The 18,763-nt window shown below is 47.1% G+C and overlaps 1 protein-coding gene across 1 annotated transcript; it reads right to left on the bottom strand.

Moving 5' to 3' along the window:
- Positions 1-1,951: 1,951 nt before the first annotated feature.
- Echs1 (enoyl-CoA hydratase, short chain 1) lies at positions 1,952-12,763 on the bottom strand. Its single transcript, XM_041666435.1, has 8 exons — positions 12,611-12,763; positions 10,123-10,320; positions 9,586-9,713; positions 8,822-8,921; positions 7,829-7,933; positions 6,879-6,998; positions 4,053-4,120; positions 1,952-2,445 (listed from the first exon to the last, which is right to left on the bottom strand). The coding sequence occupies exons 1-8, from the start codon at positions 12,696-12,698 to the stop codon at positions 2,380-2,382; spliced, it is 873 nt and encodes a 290-aa protein (XP_041522369.1). The 5' UTR covers positions 12,699-12,763; the 3' UTR covers positions 1,952-2,379.
- Between the last annotated feature and the right edge of the window lie 6,000 nt (positions 12,764-18,763).

Genomic DNA, 18,763 nt, shown 5'->3' with positions numbered 1-18,763 from the left:
GGACCTGGGTTTAATCCCCAACACCACAACTATTTGAAACCCCAGTCCCAGGGACTCCAATGTTCTCTTCTTGGGGGAGAGTGGGCTTTGCCAGGAGAAAGGCCCTGAGACTTGGGTTCCAGAATAGGGAGCTTTGGTTGAGAGACAGTGTGGAGTGATCGCACCAGTTACCATGGTCTGGGCTGTGTATTAACTTCATAAAACAAACTTTGAATACTTGGAAATAATGTATCTTTTAATCTAGAGTTCAGATAGGCCTCAACTCTCACCCCTCCCACCCCTTGTTTGTTTGTGTCAGGATCTCACTATGTAGCCCCATCTGGCCAGAAACTTGCTATGTAGACCAGGGTGGCCTTGAACTCAGCGATCTGCTGGCCTTGCTGCCTGAGCGCTGGCTGGGACTAAAGACCTCCCCTCTCCCCGCCACTAGGTGCATTTTATGCAGATGCCCGGAGGCTCAGAACTGGAGAGTGCACCCCGTGCAGATCTCCATTCTCACACTGGCAGGGGCTGGAGAACAGCCCTGATGTTATATTGCCACAGCAAATAGACGGCCATTTCCCCACACTAAAGCTCTGGGCAAAGCAAACGTCAGGGCTAGTGCAGGTCACTGTCCTACTGTCTGTCCATTTCAGCCCGGACAGTGAGAACCTGGACACTGTCAATATGTATGACCTGGCTGGGGATGGTGGCTTACAACTCTAGTCACAGTTATCATGAAGGCTGGAACAGGACTGTCCACAGCTCAAGACAAATATATAGTGAGCAATATATTAAGATGGCTTCAAAAAAATATCTATTACATTGCCGTGAGAATGGCAAATCCCCGCATCAGCATAAAACACCAGGCTTTTTGTTTGTTTTGTTTCAGTTTGTTTTTTTCAAGACAGGGTTTCTCTGTGTAGCCCCAGTTGTGCTGGAACTCAGTCTGTAGACCAGGCTGGCCTTGAACTCACAGAGACTCATCTGCCTTTGCCTCCTGAGTGCTGGGATTAAAGGCCTGCACCACCACTGCCTAGCAAACATCAGGCTTTAAACAAATGTACCACATCATGAATGAACTCAGACAGTGTTTGTCTTAGTTTAGGCTTCAACATGCTTCAACTTAAAGGCTTGTTGTTCTGGCCTCTGTAGTTCTAGAAGTTGAAGCAAGGCAGATGTGCTGCCTGGTGAAGACGGACTTCCCGGCTTGTCTTCTCATTTCATCTTCACAGGGAAGGGGTGGCAGGCACTCCCTTGGGGCCTTACAGACCCTCGTATGAGCTCCACTCACCTCGCATTCTAAGCCCACCACTTTTAGGATTTCAACACAGGAGCTCTGGTGGGGGATGCTGTTCATAGCCTTGTGCAAGTGAAATAAAGACAAAAGAACGAATACTCTCAATTCCACTCATGAGGAACCTGGAGTCATCACATCCTCATAGAAAGTAAAAATGCTGGTGTAATGGCATGCCTATCTGTCTCAGTCTCCTAACCGCCATGCAGCTCCCTGCCTGGGACCACAGCTCCTTATGGCCCACTGTCCACTGCAGCCACTCTGGGACCTGCGGTGTTTTATTTTTACCATAACAACTGGTGCCAGGGGCTGGGGAGTGGGGTAGTGAGTCAGTGTCTAATGGAGACAGTTTTAGCTTGGGAAGTTGAGGTTCTGGAAACTAATGGTGGGATGACTGCACACGGATATGAAAGTGCTTGATGGTGTACTCAGATGTGGTTAAGATGGTGAAGTTGAAAACGCACCTGCGGCTGCCAGGTGGTGGTGGCGCACGCCTTTAATCCCAGCACTCAGGAGGCAGAGGCAGGTGGATCTCTGTAAGTTCGAGGCCCATTCTATATTGTAAGTTCCAGGCAGCCAGGGCTACGTAGTGAGATGCCATTTATAAGAAAATAACAGCAATACGAATTACAAAACACATTCATTCTCCAGAGACAACTATAAGTGAGCTGAAACTGAACTGACATAGTTGCTTTAATTGAATTATTGTGCACTTGGAATCAGCAGACCGGGCAGGGTCACTTCCCACTTGAAGCCACATCCTGAGCTGTGCACTGTTGACACTGTTGACAGAGCACAGGGGTATGTATGGGTGGCCCAAGCATGCACCTGCCTCTGAAGTGAAGTAAAAAAAAAAAAATAAAAAAATAAGAAATCAAGACACCTTGAATGCTTCCCAGATTTCTGATTTAGACTGTGAGAGATTGGCTTCCAACACTGGGGAAGGTTGCAGGCCACACCACGGGTACCTGAGCTGTGGTTACAGCTCCGAAGACTTTGGTAGGAACTGTGGCCTACACTACCCATTAGGACAATTTATTTGCCTTTCAATTGACAGGCTAAGCTTTCCTCTCCAACATGGCACAAGGCTCAGCTGCCAGTTCTCAGTGGTCTTTGAAGTTGGCCTTCCTTTTCTCCACAAATGCAGCCATTCCTTCTCTCCGGTCATCCTGGAAGGAAAAGGAAGAAGGGAGGTGAAGTCTGCATCTTCCTATTGGGCCCCTTGGATGACGCCTGCATCTCCAAGGTTCTCTTATGTTCTCCTCCTTGCCTGTTTGCCAAGCTCATCGACAGGGCAGTGATTCTGCAGTGGGCCCACCTGCTGCCCATGAAAGATGGTATTCTCCACACACAGTGCTATGCTTGGGGCCAGGGAGGTGTATACCACACAGGACACAGTCCCTCAGGAGGCATGACAAGAGCACCAGTAAACCCGTGTCCATAGCACCTCTGGATTGGGCAGGGCGTGAGCTGGGACTCTTTTCACAGAACTGTGGGGCAGCAACAGAACTTTGCTTTACACCTGCCTCTTCCTTAGCCTGTGGACGCACGATGTGCACACTTCTTCACTTCTTCCTCAGGGGCCTGAACCATTTAAAATCTTTTTTTAATTTTTAAATGTGTGTGTGTGTGTGTGTGTGTGTGTGTGTGTGTGCGCGCACGCGTGTGCTCGTGCATGCACGCAGACAAGTGCAGGTGCGGCACAGAGATCAAAGGTGTGATATTCTGGAGCTGGAGTGGCAGGTGATGGTGAGCCAGCTGATGTTCATGTTAGGAAGTAAACTCAGGAGCTCTGGAAGAACAGTACATGCTCTTAACTGCTGAGCCAACTCCCCAGCTCCTTAAATGCATGCATGTGTGTGTGCGTGTGTGTTAATAAAACACTTAGCGCTGGGACAGTGGTGCAATGGATAGTGCATCTGATAATCAGAAGATTCTTGATTCTTTCTTTTTATTTTTGGTTTTTCAAGACAGGGCTTCTTTGTATAACAGTCCTAGCTGTCCTAGAACTAGCTCTGGTAGACCAGGCTGGCCTTGAACTCACAGAGATCCACCTGCCTCTGCCTCCCAAGTGCTGGGATTAAAGGCATGCGCCACCACTACCTGGTTGATCAGAAGATTCTTTAAAACATCTAGACATGACCTTCTGATAAGAGGTAAACTGTAGCCAAGCAGGGTACCACACTCCTTTAATCTCAGCACTCAGGAGGCTGGGGCAGGCAGAGCTCTGTGAGTTCAAGACCAGTCTGGTTTATATAGTGAGTTGCAAGCGGTCAGGACTACATAATGAGACCTTGTCTCAAAGTAAACAAACAAAGAAAATAAAAAATAGGGGTTGGTGGTAGACAGCAGTTAAAAGCACTGCTACTCTTGAAATGGGATCTGGATTTGGTTCCCAACACTTACACGGTGGCTCACAACAGTCTCTAACTTCAGTTTAAGATACCTAGTGCCCTTTTCTGGCTTCTGCATGCACCAGACATGCATACAGCGTATTTACATACACGTAGGGAAAATGCTTATACATATAGGATAAGCAATATTTAGAGATGGTTTCTCTGTGGCAAAGGCTGGTCTCAAACTCCTGGACTCAAGCAATTCTCCTTTTCCCCTGGCTCCTAAGTGTTGGGACTACTGTGCCCAGCTATGAACTCCGCTTTAATACAGAAGCTGCTGTTCAGTGGTGTAATGCAAGGGCCTCTTTGCAGAGCTACATTCTCCACTGCTTCTGCAACAGAAATGAAGTGGAATGCTAAGCAGAATACTTGGTACTCACAGTGGCAAAGGTTGAATAGAAGAGCTTCTTCTCCAGCTTATTCCCTTCTGTTAAGGTCATTTCGAAGGCTGAAAAAGAAGTCCTGAGGTCACAAACTAAAATGCTGAATGTGGGGGTACCCATGTCGGACTGTGACCCATAGAAACCGAAATGCTGAATATGGGGGTACCCATGTTGGATTGACTGTGACCCGTAGAAAATGAAGTGTGGAATGTGGGGGTACCCATGCTGGATTGTGACCCATAGAAACTGAAATGCTGAATGTGGGGGTACCCCCGTCGGACTGACTGTGATCTGTAGAAACTGAAATGCTGACTGTGGGGGTACCCATGTCGGACTGTGACCCATAGAAACTGAAATGCTGAATGTGGGGGTACCCACGTCGGACTGACTGTGATCTGTAGAAACTGAAATGCTGACTGTGGGGGTGCCCATGTCGGACTGTGACCCATAGAAACTGAAATGCTGACTGTGGGGGTACCCATGTTGGACTGTGACCCATAGAAACTGAAATGCTGACTGTGGGGGTCCCCATGTCGGACTGACTGACCCGTAGAAAGGGCTACAGGCTGTGTGGCCTCCATGCTGATTTAGCTCTCCTCACTTTTCGAGTGCACCACCCGTGTTGAGGTAGCCGCGGAAACAAACTGCTCTCCTAAGCCTCCCAAACACCTTGGTGGCGTCCAGAGTCCTCAGAAGGCAGAAGCACCAGAACTGAACAAAGGACAAACAGCAGGATCTGTCCAGCTATGAGGACCCGAGGTAGCTGATAAAACTGAGCACAGAAGCCCAGGAAGCACGACAAGCAGAGAGAATGGCTAGGCAGCAGGGACAGCACCTGCCTGGGCTTCTGTGCCAGCACAGGACTCAGATGCTCCCTGCGTGCTCCACACAGAGCTGCCTCTATAAACATCAGTGCATCTGCTCATGGCCAGCAGCAACCCTGAAAGGCTGCTGTCCCCTCTGGAGGCAGCACGACCTTTCTAGGCCACATCTTTTGCCCCAAGCCGATTCTACAGAGCAGAGACATAGTAAATGCTGAGATAAACTATTACATTAAGACTCCATTCCTGGGGCTGGAGAGCTAATGCAGTGGCTCAGAGCACTTGAACTCTTGCAGAGAGAGCTGGCGTTCCCTTCCTGGAACCCACAGGGAGGCAAGGGCACAACTGTCTGTAACTCCACTTCCAAGGGGCCCCTTGTCCTCCACTGCACCATGCAAACATGATGTTCATATCCATGTGTACCCAAACACTCACACACATAAAATAAAAATTAATAAAATATTTAAAATAGCCACAAAAACTCAGGTCGTTGTACCTATTTGACAAGCTGGGTATCCCACAAACCCTTGTGACTAAGGCTCTGCGAGATCTGACGCCCTCTGCTGGCCTCTGTGATGGGGAACAGTATGTTCAGGCTCTGCGAGATCTGACGCCCTCTGCTGGCCTCTGTGATGGGGACCATTACGTTTAGGGGAGAAATTAACTGTGGTAAGCTTGTAAAAACAAAATTACTTTTTAACTTGTATAAGCCATGAGGAAGTTGCTCCTACCTCAAATATACTCTGTCAGGTGGTCCGAGGTGGCCACTTTCTGGTGCAGTTGGACTATTCTTAAAAACTTGCTGATTGTTGCAAAAATATTTCACCGCCTCACAGGCTAACTGTTCAGTTCTGCTTTTGTATGAAATGCTTGCTTGCTTGGAAGGCTGAGGCACCTGTCTGTCTGTTACAAAATCAGGCCTTACCTAGAGAATTCTCTCAGGTTGGGTCCTAGACAATCTCTTTTTAATACAAAGTCTCTCATTTACTAAAACCGAAACTTGAGTCAGATTGGTGACTCTCTGAACAACCCCAGAGCCACAAACGCCTCCACGCGTGAAAGGTACACATACCCACACACATATACACACATGTATATAGTCTCACACACATGCTAATAAATAACGTAAACAAGACTCCAAGCTTGGTGTAGTGATACATGCTTACAATCCTAGCAACAAGGCAGGTGGATCCAGAGTCTGAGGACAGCTTCAGTTATAGAGGGAGACCTTGCCTCAAAATCCAAACAAAGGGCTCTGCCACAGGGCTCAGTGGATAAAGCCATCATCGCCAAGCCTAACAACAGCTGGAATTCAATCTCTGGAACCCATATGGTGACAGAGACAACTGATTCCTCATGTTAGTCCCTGACCTCTACATGTGCACTGAGGGATGACCTCCTTAATAAATCAAAACATGAAATAAAGAGGTAAATAAATGGGTACATCTAAAGAGAGGAAGAAAAGGATGAGGCAGCTCTGAGGAAGGCCGGTCAGGCCAGCTTCATGAGCTGAGGGAACTGATGAAGATTCTTCATGTGAGCTGCGCTACTGCAGACAGCAGCTACAGCCCCTTTGCATAACCAGAGCATAGGTGAGGAGGGAACCCATTCAATCCAGGCCCCCAGAGACAACTTTCCCTTGAACCAGTGACTTCCTATGGCTCCATTCTTGGTCTTCCCTCTGTACCTGACGCTGCATTGCCAATATGTCTTAGGCCTGGCCCCCAGTCTTGGGTCCTGGTATAAAAAGATACTCAGAGTATCTTGACAGAGATTTGAATGACCAAAACCTGGAACACTATGGCAAACTGCAATCCTGAGAACTTTCCCTTTGCTGCCTGGGACAAGGTCGGGAAATTTGGAACCTCCCAGCTTCATCTATGCAATTCTGAGGACCCTCCCACTTGCTGCCTGGGACAAAGTGGGGTGATTTGGGACCTCCTAGCTTCATCTGTGCAGTTCTGAGGACCCCTCCCCCTCGCTCTTCCCAGAAGACTCCTACCTGCATTCACAGATTCTTTTGCCATGGCTACTATAATTTTGGAATTGCCGGCGATTTTTTCTGCACATTTGATTGCCTCTTCAACCAGTGTTTCAACAGGAAAAATCTTGCTTACAAGACCTAAAATATGAAAAGTATGACTAGCACACAGAAACATCATTGTCCACTTCCTTTGGAGCCCAGTGACACTGAAAGGCCAGTTCTGAGTCCTAAACACGGGACGGCTATCCCTAGCAGTGGGTGACTGTGCTCTCCACGGCCAGATTCCAGTCCCTGAACTCTTAAGTTGCTCAGGTCATATTCTCTACAAGAGAACCTGAGGTCTATGGTCACTGCCAAGGGCAGGGAAAAGACTGGCCTTTAATGGTCTTCGAAGGGCAGTGGGAAGAGAAGTTATTGTTTCTTTCTTTCTTTCTTTTTTTTTGGGGGGGGGGGGCTTTTCGAGACAGGGTTTCTCTGTAGCTTTGGAGCCTGTCCTGGAACTAGCTCCTGTAGACCAGGTTGGTCTTGAACTCACAGAGATCCACCTGCTTCTGCCTCCCAAGTGCTGGGATTAAAGGCACGCGCCACCGCTGCCTGGCGAAGTTATTATTTCTTTTTTTTTAAATATTTATTTATTTATTATGTATACAATATTCTGTCTGTGTATATGCCTACAGGCCAGAAGAGGGTACCAGACATCATCACAAATGGTTGTGAGCCACTATGTGGTTGCTGGGGGATTGAACTCGGGACCTCTGGAATAACAGGCAATGCTCTTAACCACTGAGCCATCTCTCCAGCCCCGAAGTTATTATTTCTAACCTGAACATATGTTGCCACTCTCTGTGCATAACATATTTCAAGATATAAAACTCAGTGCCAGAACCTTAGGGCTCCAATGCCAGGTACCCATAGGGACACCAGATGTAGCTCGAGCCTCCCCCAACTCACAACATCAGATTACCCACCTGCTTGCTTAGCATCCTGGGCTGAAATGCGGTCACCAGTGAGGACCATCTCCATTGCTAATGACTTGCCAACTGCACGAGTGAGTCTCTGAGTGCCCCCTGCACCTATAGGGAGAGATTTGTGGTCTCAGCTGGCTCTTCATCATGAGCCATAGAGAAAAAACCCAGGTCTGGGAAGCAGCTCAGTGACAGAAAGTTTAGCATGCATGAGACCCTGGGTTCTTTCTCAGCATCAAAAAGGAAGAAAGAAAAACCACATTGGCTCTTTTCCTACAATCCTGGACGGTTCTAGGTTTCCCTGAAAACACGTGCTAGACCAGATCCCAGTATCAGCCTCCTTCTCTGCAGACCTGAACAAATACACTGAACTCACTGCTCAGGATCTCAGAACAAGCTTGGTCTAGCCCAGAGAGCAGTAGAGGCCTCCTCTGAGCATGGCCTCTTCCCTTGGGGTTCAAATCCATTCTCTTTGAGGGTTCACCTTCTACCAGGTCTACCAGGTGGCCCCTGAAGAGCAATGGGATTGTTTTCTTACAACATCTCAAGGCTTTCCCAGACAGCGGGGACTTTGCTACAGTCTGATAGGGACTCAGGAAGGCCACCTGACCTGCTACGCCAGTGACACAGGAGTGGAGAGAGCCAGAGTCATATGGGACAGAGTTTTTGATGCAAGCCCATGGCTAATCACCTCTGTTCCAAGCTTCAGGTATACAAAACTCTTAAAGGTATATGAATCACGAGCGGAAAGAACAGCCGTGGCTAAAAGCCAGTGTCAACTGTGTGATATTGTCAGATTTAGGATGAGAATATTCATAAGAGCTGGGCACGTCTGAGGCTTGCAGGCTGTGCTGAGCTTCATGGGCTCTGTCCTTCAGGTGCTGGTTGGCAGAGAGAAAACTGAACAGACAAGAGTCGTCCATCTGGGGCCTGTGGTTGGATGCAGCCATGGGGCTGAGTCTCAGGCTTGCCTTGTTACAGCTGACACATTCTCACCTGGGATGGTCCCCAGCAGGATTTCTGGCTGTCCAAACTGGGCTTTCTCACCGGCATAGATGATATCACACATCATGGCAAGTTCACAGCCCCCACCAAGCTGAAAAAAAAAAGTTCAAAAAAAGCAGGTGGATTTTACCAGAGGAACCAAGGCAGAAAGTCACTCTATTGGCTTAAATAACTTTTCAAAATCCATGAAATAGTCAGATAACAGCAAATGTTAACCTAGCAGAAGGAAACTAGATTAAAGTGGTAGAATAAATAGAAGAGAGATATTGCTTAACAGGGACTTGTAGACTTTTATAAAAAAGGGCCAGGCAGTAAATATTTTTGGCTTTGTGGTGAATAACTCAGCATAGCATAGTTGACTCAAAAAAAAAAAATCAGCTAGAGAAGACAGGGGCATGAATGTGTGTGGTTGACCAACTCCTAGGGATGGGTTTCATTAAAAAATCAGCATGTGTAATAAATCACACGGTTTTTCCATGGGCTAAACTAGCCCTGCATGTCTCAATGGCCTAGTGAAGCAGGAACCTTAGTGGGCATAGAGTACTCACACATGTAGTACTGCATTCTGCAGCAATTAAACAGAAACAGAAAAGCTCATTCACACATCTGGGAATTAGTCAATGAGCCTCCATCAAACAAAGCAGTTCCCGAAAGACACCGTGGGCCTTTCAAAGACACAAGTCTTTGCTATACTTGACTTTCACAAGCCCAGCTCCGTCCGCCCTGCACAGGAGACCTCTGGGACTAACACTTACAGCATAACCATTAACAGCTGCAATGACCGGCTTCCTGACCCGGGTGATCTGGTCCCAGTGGCTCAGGAACTTGCTGGAATAACAGTCCTGGAGTGTCCGGTTCTGCATTTCCTTGATGTCTGCTCCAGCTAGAGGCAGAAGTGAGGTTTCAATTACCAGACCTCAGAGAACTTCTCAGTCCTGTATTCTGATGTACCAGCCCTGGGGGCATTTCCCATAACAGTGGGAACAGCTAATACATGGACTAACAACTCACCAAGCTGTCTGTTATGAGAAGGTGACACTGGGGGCTGTGGTGGGCAATGGATGCTGGATACACTCAGAGGAAAACGGGCTTATGCCAGTGATTTCACCTGGCCAGTAAGGACCTGAGCATACCTGAGTGTTCAACACACAGACCTGCTCTTCTACCCAGCCTACTTCATATGTAGTATATCCTAAGCCACCCCTCCCATCACAGAGAAATTGGTCCATCTTGCAGCTTGCCACAGGCCACAGCATCCCTCTACCCTCTACCACCACAGCTGCCCAGCATACCTGCAAATGCCTTCTCCCCACCAGTGAGCACAATGGCCCCCACAGCAGGATCCTCCTCGAAGGTCTCCAGCGCTTGGTTGAGCTCCTCCATCAGGCCATTGCAAAGTGCATTGAGCGCTTTGGGGCGGTTTAACTGGATCAGCCCCACACTGCTGTTCTTTCCTTTTTTTTCTGTGACGATGTACTGAAAATTAGCACCTAGGTCAAGAGGACAAAAGAGAATTGCCATCATAAAGATAGTAAAGGCACTGTAGTGGCTAATCTTGGTCATCAACGCGACCACATCTGGAATCAACTAGAACCCAAGCAGCATTGGAGGTGAGAAGACCCAACTCTAAATCTGGGCCACACCTCCTGGTGGCAGCCTACATAAAAGGACATAGAAGAAAGCTTTTGTTTTTTTGCCTTCTGGCCCTCACCCTCAATGACAAGCTCATCCAATCTAACGGCTTTCCTTCTGCAGTTTTTGAACCTACTTCTTTGGAATTCCAATGTACACTGAAGACCCTCAGCTCTCTAGGACTTCCCTGGGTTCCAAAACCAGATTGGGTCTGCTAAAATCTGCAGTCTCTTGGACTGAAGGCCTACTGAATCCTTAGTCTTTCCCTCAGGAGACAGCCATTGTTGGACTGCTCAGACTACCACCTATAAGCCACTCGAATATCCCCCTTTAATAATTATGTATATTATGTTAGCAAATATAATATATATTCATTCTATCAGTTCTGCTCTTTCATTGAACCCTGACTGATACAGGTGTAGACAGGGAACTCTCTATCATCCTTACCACACCAGCCTCAGCTCTGGCTGTGATCTACCCAGGTATGGTGGCAGTGGCACAAATCTTTAATCCTAGCACTCAGGGTAGCAGATGCAGGGGTATCTTTCTGAGTTCCAGGCTAGCCTGATCTAGTTCCAGGCCAACCAGAGAGCTACATAGTAAGATCCTGTCTCCAAAACAAAACAAAACAAAAATAACACAACAAAAACAAAACAACAAAACAAAAAAAATGAAAATAACAAAACAGAAATCCCTTGCACAGAGCACAGTCCCCCACACCCCCCAAATGCCACCACTTTCCAGACCATGACACCGGGTGAGAGCAGAACAGAGGTGGATGTAAAGCACCATTAGGTGACCTAAAGGAACAGCCAATTCAGACTTGGGTGGGATGTGCAGTCCCTGGACTTACAGGGAGGAAGATTAACCTGATAGTGAGGGTCCATGTTCTGGGTGTTTTATTCCTTAACACAGGGCTTGTCTTGCAAATTTGGGGTAACTTAAGTGTGAGGTGCACTGTTGAATGGTAGGATGCCTGCCATTTAGGGGAGCCAGGACATGTTGAGGTGCAGAAGCCAGGGCATAGCCAAGAATTTCTAGTAACACAAGAGCACTAGATGAATGTAGTGATATATTATTTGTAGTTTGATAAATAAAGCTTGACTGAAGACCAGAGGCAAAGCTAAAGCCACTAGAGGTCAGGCAATGGTGACACCCAATTTTAATCCCAGGATTTGGGAGTCAGCCGGGTCTCTGTGAGTTCAAGGCCAAGATCAGCATAGAAACAAATGAGGTGGTGTCGGCTCACACCTTTAATCCCAGCTCTAGGGAGTCACACACCTTTAATCCTAGTATTAAAGGGACTATAAAATGGGAGGAGACAGAGGCTTAGTCTGCTCTATCTACTGTTGCCCAGTCTTGGTAGAGGTTAGATTTCTCTAGAGGCTTGACTGCTTTTCTGATCTTTTGGATTGGACCTCAATTTCTGTCTCTTGGTTTTTATTATTCATGTTACAGACGGCTGCAGAGGAGTCCAGCCCAGGAGAGAGAAGGGAGGAACTACCAGCTGGCTGGGGAGGAAAGTGGGTGTGTCAGTATGGGTTGCGCTGATTGGACGGCGTGAAGGACAGGCTTGGGAGAGGGCAGTGGACCGAGGAGGGACTGGACAGGAGGCACTGTAGACAAACGTTTCCCAATACTCTGGCTGTCTTGCTTAATCTACCTTCACATTGTCTTAAAGCTACCTAAATGCACATGGGTTTCACAACCAACATGCATGCTCCCAACAGGCCGCTTGTTAAAGTTCTGGGTTGAGAAGCTGCCAATACACCCGGGGCCCTCTCATCAGGCACGGCTTCTAGGTGCCAAGCTCGGGTTGGGCTTATAAAGTGAGACTAAGGTCAGATTGGAGGGGTATGTAATTGGGTAGGGGACAGGCGAGCAGTGGAGGTGGGGGCTCCGAAGGAGGATGGGAGGAACTTCCAGCTAGGAATCTGGGTTTAGGTGTGGGGTCTAGGTATTTCAGAGTCATGCGCTGGGAATGCACGCTTGTGGAAGTGGAAGTCAGACAAAAAATCTGGAGTCAGGAGCAAAGTTCTAGGATCAAGTGAGGGTACATGCAGGCTGGGGTTTAGAAGCCAGCCGAAGGCTGCGGGTGGAGAGTCCACCCAAAGTGGGGTGACAGATTCCGCCGGTGTCCCCACTCACCCGAAGCGAAGCGCCGAAGTTCTGGGCAGCGGACCGAGGACAACAGCGAGCTGCAGGCTCGGGGAAGCAGAACACGCAGAGCAGCCATGGCGTACACACACACTAGCCTGGCGGCAGAATCGTCCCGCCTGCAGAATCGCTCCGCCCCAGATCCCAGGCTAGACGAGACGAAAGCCGAAGGGACTGACGGGCGACCGGGGCGGGGTGATGCAGTGGGCGGGGCGGGGGTGGTCGCTGGCGAAGGGCTGCAGTTCCTTGAGTAGGCTGCTAATTGCACCGCGTTGGTGGTGTGTCATGGTTGGTGCACAGTACCAGGAAAGAGAATGGAAGAGGCAGCTGTGCCTTTCCCCCTGCGCTGGCCGGGTGCTGTAGGTTTTGATCGCTGGAAGGCGCGATTGTAGACGTAGCCGTAGAGCGTAAAGAGGAGAAGAGTTTTGTTCAGCTTTGTGACAGGGTCTCAATACATAGCTTTGGCCGTCTCTTGCTCTCACAGAGACTCCTCTGCCTCTGTCTCTCAAGTGCTGGGATTAAAGCCATGCGCAACCACACCCCGCTCGAGAGGCATTCTTGGCAGCTAACTAGCTTCATAACATTGAGGTTTTTACAAGATGAGACGATTTCCATATACTTAAAAGAAAGCCGAGGTTTTGCTCATGTAGATAATCTTAAATTATAACTTTGAAATGTTTAGCAAGTATTTTTCTGGCCTTTATTTGTATTCTTGCCCTGCTCCTGCAAACGCTAGGTTAGAGATAAATGGCAGTACCTTCAGATAAAAACAAAATTTATAATTTAAATGACAGTACCTACAGATAAAAACAAAATTTATAATTTAAAGAAAACAATTCCAAACCAAACTAAAGTCAGCAAGCTTTATTTCAACACTAAGGTAGAATAATAAGCAGAAACAGATCACCAACAAACCTTTGCTGATGAGGGGCTCTATATTATTAACATGAAATGGCTCAAACACAGGGTTTATCTAGCAACTCAGGGCTGGTGGTGAGGTCAGGTGACTACCATTCTCTGAGTTTAGGGACAAAAGAAGAAGCAACTGAAGAGTAAGAGTATTGTATTCGTCAGCGTTCTCTAGAAGAGTAGAACTGATAGAATATATGTATATAGGGCTGGAGAGATGGCTCAGTGGTTAGGAGCATTGTCTGCTCTTCCAAAGGTCCTGAGTTCAATTCCCGGCAACCACATGGTGGCTCACAACTCACCTGTAATGAGGTCTGGTGCCCTCTTCTGGCCTGCAGACATACACACAGACAGAATATTGTATACATAATAAATAAATAAATATTTAAAAAAAAGAATATATGTATATATATGTATATACACACATATGTACGTACACACATATACGACTAGAGTGACTTACAAGCTGTGGTCCAGTTAGTACAACAATGGCTGTCTCCTGATGAAAAGTCCAAGAATCCAATAATTGTTCACTCCACAAGGCTGGAGGGCTCAGCTGGTCTTCAGCACAGTCAGAATCCAGAAGAAGTAGGTTCTAATATCAGGGAAGGAATGCCTCAGCAGCAGGATATATGAACTGGCCAGTGAGAACGAGGTTGAGCAGGCAAAAAGCAAAAGTTTTCTTCTATGTCCTTTATATAGGCTGCCACGAGAGGGTGTGGCCCAGATTTAGGGTTGTCTTGCTACTTCAAAGGATCCAGTCAAGAAAAGTCTCTCACAGATGTACCCTGTGATGTAGTCACATTGGCAGACAAGAATAGCTGCCACAAGTATCAACTGGATTTCACGAGAAACTTCTGTTTCAAAGAAAACCATCAAGATTGGAGACACAAGACACAAGAAGGATGAGAGAAAAATTCTCTGCAAGTCTTACATCTGGTAAAGATCTTGTACCTAGAATTTATAACATCCTATCCAACCCAATAGTAAGAGGTAGCTAAACTACAAAGACCAAAGGACGAACATGCTTTTCTTCGAGAAAGATGTAATGTCTGAGGGACATGAGAAGATACTCAACATCAATAATCTTTAGAGAAATACAAATCAAACCCACTTCTTACCTATAAGGCTGACTGAAAAGGCTGTCAACAGTGAGTGTGGGAAAGCGTGCTGAAGAGTTGGAGCCTTCAACATGGGTGGTGTTGGGGGAAATTTTCTGGAATAAATACTCAGACACCAATGGAGGCGGAGGGGAGGAGATGTTGCCAGTGGACTGAAGCCAGGACAACTCCTGAAAGCCTTTGAGCCAAGGTTTAGTTTGTATTCTCATTTTATACTCTAAGATCACAAGGTGGGTGGGCTAACAAGCGAGGTTTTCCTGATGCCTAGGTGGCAGCCAGCAGGTTGTCAAGGGGAACGACGCATTGTTACAGCTGTTTCTCTATGTCATTCTGTTTCAGAAAGCAACTGAAGTCATGCTGTCAAGTAGGCAATACTGGTAATGCTTTGAGTAAATCACTAAATAAATCAATACATCTTTAATAATTGATCTTTCCTACTTTATTTGACTGTGGTCACTTTGCCTTTGTGAGGTGTGTGTGTACATGCTGGAGATTGGACTCTGGCCTTGCACTGCACAGTCACAGCCCCCAGCCCTAAGAATGGCCACTTTGGAAAACAGCTTGCCATTGTCTCAAAAGTTAAGACAGGGTTTTCTATATAACCCTTGCTGGCCCGGAGTCTGTCTGTGTTATGAGGATGGATTTTTCTCTCCCTCCTGCCAGCTCCATAGGGAGACATTATTAATTATAAAAGCTTGGCTGATAGCTTAGGCTTATTACTAACTAGCTTTTACAACTTAAATTAACCCATTCATTACTTTTACTCTGTACTGCCCATGTTGTTTTTCCCTCTGTCTCTCTGGCGACTCTGTCTTCTTTTTCCCAGCTTCCTCTGTGCCTGGAAATCTTGCCTAGCCATGGGCCATTCAGCTTTTTATTAAACCAATCACGGTGACATTTTTTCACACCGTGCAAAGAAATATTTCACAGCAATTTTTGTCTCACAAATGCTGGCATTAAAGGCATGTGGCACCACACTGGGCTAATGGGTGCCTTTCAACATGTTAGAATATACTGCGGGGACTGAAGGTATAGGTCAGTGGTATCATTCTTGCCTAGCATGCACAAAGGCTTGAATCCCACCCTCAGTATGGCATAGATATGATGAAAAGGGGTAAGTACCGATACACGATGTAACGTGGAAAAACCTTGAATGCATCACGATCAGCGACAGCCACACACAACGACTTCATCCTGTCTCTTTAAATGAATCGTCCAGAGTAGGGTGATGGAAACATTTTGAACTTGGTGGCGGCTGCACAACTCTGCCAGTGTGCTGAAAGCCGCGGGCTCATACATGCCATGTGGGTGAAGGACACACAAATTCTATACCGATAAGGCTTTCTTTACAACAAAATGAACACGCCTAATTATCATCTGTGGTGTCACGCACGGCTCTCCTGCCTTCAGACAAGCAAGTGACTGTATCTGCCTGAGCAAGTGACTACCCCAGCTGGAGGACAGCCTTTTGATTCAGACCGTGGTGCTCCATCTAGTGGACAAGAAACGCTACTGTCCTTGCCCTGCACCTCTGGAGGCCCCATGTGTTACTACCAGACATTTCCTTGAACATCTCCCCCTCAATTTTCCTGTATCCCAAGGAAATTAAAGTAGGAATTGGTAAGTAAAAGTAGATGTATCTTCAGACTCTGCTTCTCCTGTAGCAGGGTTACAATTGTACAGGAAAGGCCAGGCATGTGGGACACACAGTAACACCACTAGGGAAGTTCAGGAAGGAGAGGTCAGGAGTTCAAGACCAGTCTTGCCTACATAGCAAGTTTGAGGCCAGCCTGGACTATATGAGCCCCCTACCCTTTAGTCCCTCCTAAACAAAAAAAATAATTTATGGAAAAGATGAAAGAGAAGCCTAAAAACATTAGCACTAACTGAGACAGATTAAGCTATTCAGTCTGTGATTGACAGGAAGGGCACCTGGGTCCCAGGCTGTTCCCTGTTAACACAATTCTTAAAGATCTTTTATCTGTCAACAGCTTCAGACATATAGATGATGTGTCTTGATGATATCAATCCCCATCTTTCCCACTCCTTCAAGCATTTTCAACACATTCCCCCTCCCTTTCATGGCCCCGCCTTCATTTTGTAATCTGCTGTGTTCAATTAGTACTGCCTGTTAGAATGCTGATAGATCTTGGCTTGATCCTGTAGGGGTCATCATTGCTGCAGCATGTTCATGAATACAGAATCCATGTCATGTCCAGAGGACAGTATTTCATAGCTCTCCTCTCCATCCTCTGGTTCTTACATGTTTTTAAAAATTTTTATTAGCTTTTAATTTTTGTGTGCATCTATACCATGTATGCATGGGTGCCCAGAGGCTGGAAGGGTGAGTTGCATCCCTGAATCTAGAGTTACAGATGCTTGTGAACCACCTAATGTGGGTGCTGAACTGGGCACTGAAATCCAGTCCTCTGCGAGCACAATGTGTGATCTCTCCACCCAGAGCTCTTACATTCTTCCCCTCCCCTCTCCTTGATGTGCTCTGAGCCTTGGGGGTGGGGTGGAGGCTACAGATGCCCCACTCACTGTTGACACCTACTCTTAGCACCTGGGCTAGTTGTCAGTCTCTATTCATTGCTGCCAACTGCAGAAGAATCTCTGGTCAAGGTTGAGAGCAGCCCTAACCTGTGGGTAAAATCATAAACATAAGCCAGGTGGTGGCGGTGCACACCTTTAATTCCAGCATTCAGGAGACAGAGGCAGGTGGATCTCTGAGTTTGAGATCAACCTGCTCTACAGAATGAGTTTCTGTGAGGACAGTCAGGACAACACAGAGAAACCCTGTCTCAAAAAACAAAAACAGAACAAAACAAAACAAAAAACCCCAAACCAACCAACTAACCAAACAAACAAAAATCCAAAACACCAAACCAAAACCAACCAAAACAAAAAACTAAACCAAACCAAAACCAGAAAATCCCAAACAAATATCAACATTTAGAAGGTAGTTTGACAACTTGACAATTTAAAAAAGGGCAGTAGGTCTCTCCTTTCTACCAGGGCCTACGACCTTCTAAGCTTTAGATCTGGTTTACTGTAACAAGCATGAATTCCTTCCTCGGGAGCAGGTCTTTAATCTAAATCAGTTGGTTATCTTTATAACCTTTGTGCTCCTGCTGGGCCAGTGCACACATCTTACTTGGCAGGCCAGAACTGCAGTATGTGGGAACTGACACTAATACCATTGTGACTTTTCTCTTGCAGCAGCATGCATTGCGACTTTTGGCACTGTGAAAACTGGCCAGTAGGAAGGACATTTTTGTGTCAGATCCAGCTTTGTTTTCTGTGTCCCATGAAGTCAAGTTGTTACCAGAAGTTTTAAGACTGGGTAGAGAAAAATGGTGGGGCATGGTAGAGTTCTTTGTCTCTTGGTCCATTTCTTTGATAGATGTAGGGTAGGATGTATTTGGTATCTTTTCTTTGGAAGTCAGCTTCAGCACTTAACTTCCAAGATCCTGTTAAACACACTAACTTTGCAAGTGAACAAGGGTGATGTTTTGATAGCTGAGTGACGGGCACATGCCTTCTGCTCTTTAGGCTGGTATAGGATCACGACTTCCATCCGTGTCAGAGCCATCGCCCCTTCCCCCAGCACGTTTTTATTTACCTATACCACATCTACCTGCTCTGGGTGAGTGGATCGAGAGAATGGGGCAAAGACATTTTGTCCCTCAGCCTGTGAATGCTGCTCTAGCAGAGCTTGACCAAAGCAGTGTTCTCAGCTTACAGGATCCCTCCCAGTCTTCACGGTTTGAAGAACCATAGGGGTCCAGGACTATACATCTCCTAAGCAGGTTCCACCGTGAGCTTATCTTCCAGTGGAAAGGAGACTAGAGCTCTGGCGCACTCTCTCCTTATACAAGCTAGGAAAGATGTCTCCTGGGAAGGATGCCTCTGGAAGACCACGTGCGTCGGTGAGGATGCTGGCACACATTGCCTTGTGGTAGCCACATCCACACCCCACTTAAGGAGACCGTGGGCGGGCCCACACAGGAGGGGAACAACTCAGACCACCAGGAGCTTGAGCGCATCCGGGAGGCCGGAGCCTACATGGATGACACAGTGCAGGCCGCGGGACATCCATCTCCCCGCCACC

This window comes from Microtus oregoni, unplaced genomic scaffold, assembly GCF_018167655.1.
Source record: "Microtus oregoni isolate MIOR12 unplaced genomic scaffold, Mior012 000016F_ref0000370, whole genome shotgun sequence".
Lineage (NCBI taxonomy): Eukaryota > Metazoa > Chordata > Mammalia > Rodentia > Cricetidae > Microtus > Microtus oregoni.
Note: the sequence above shows the minus strand (reverse complement) of the source record. Positions and strands in the feature narration are given on the sequence as shown.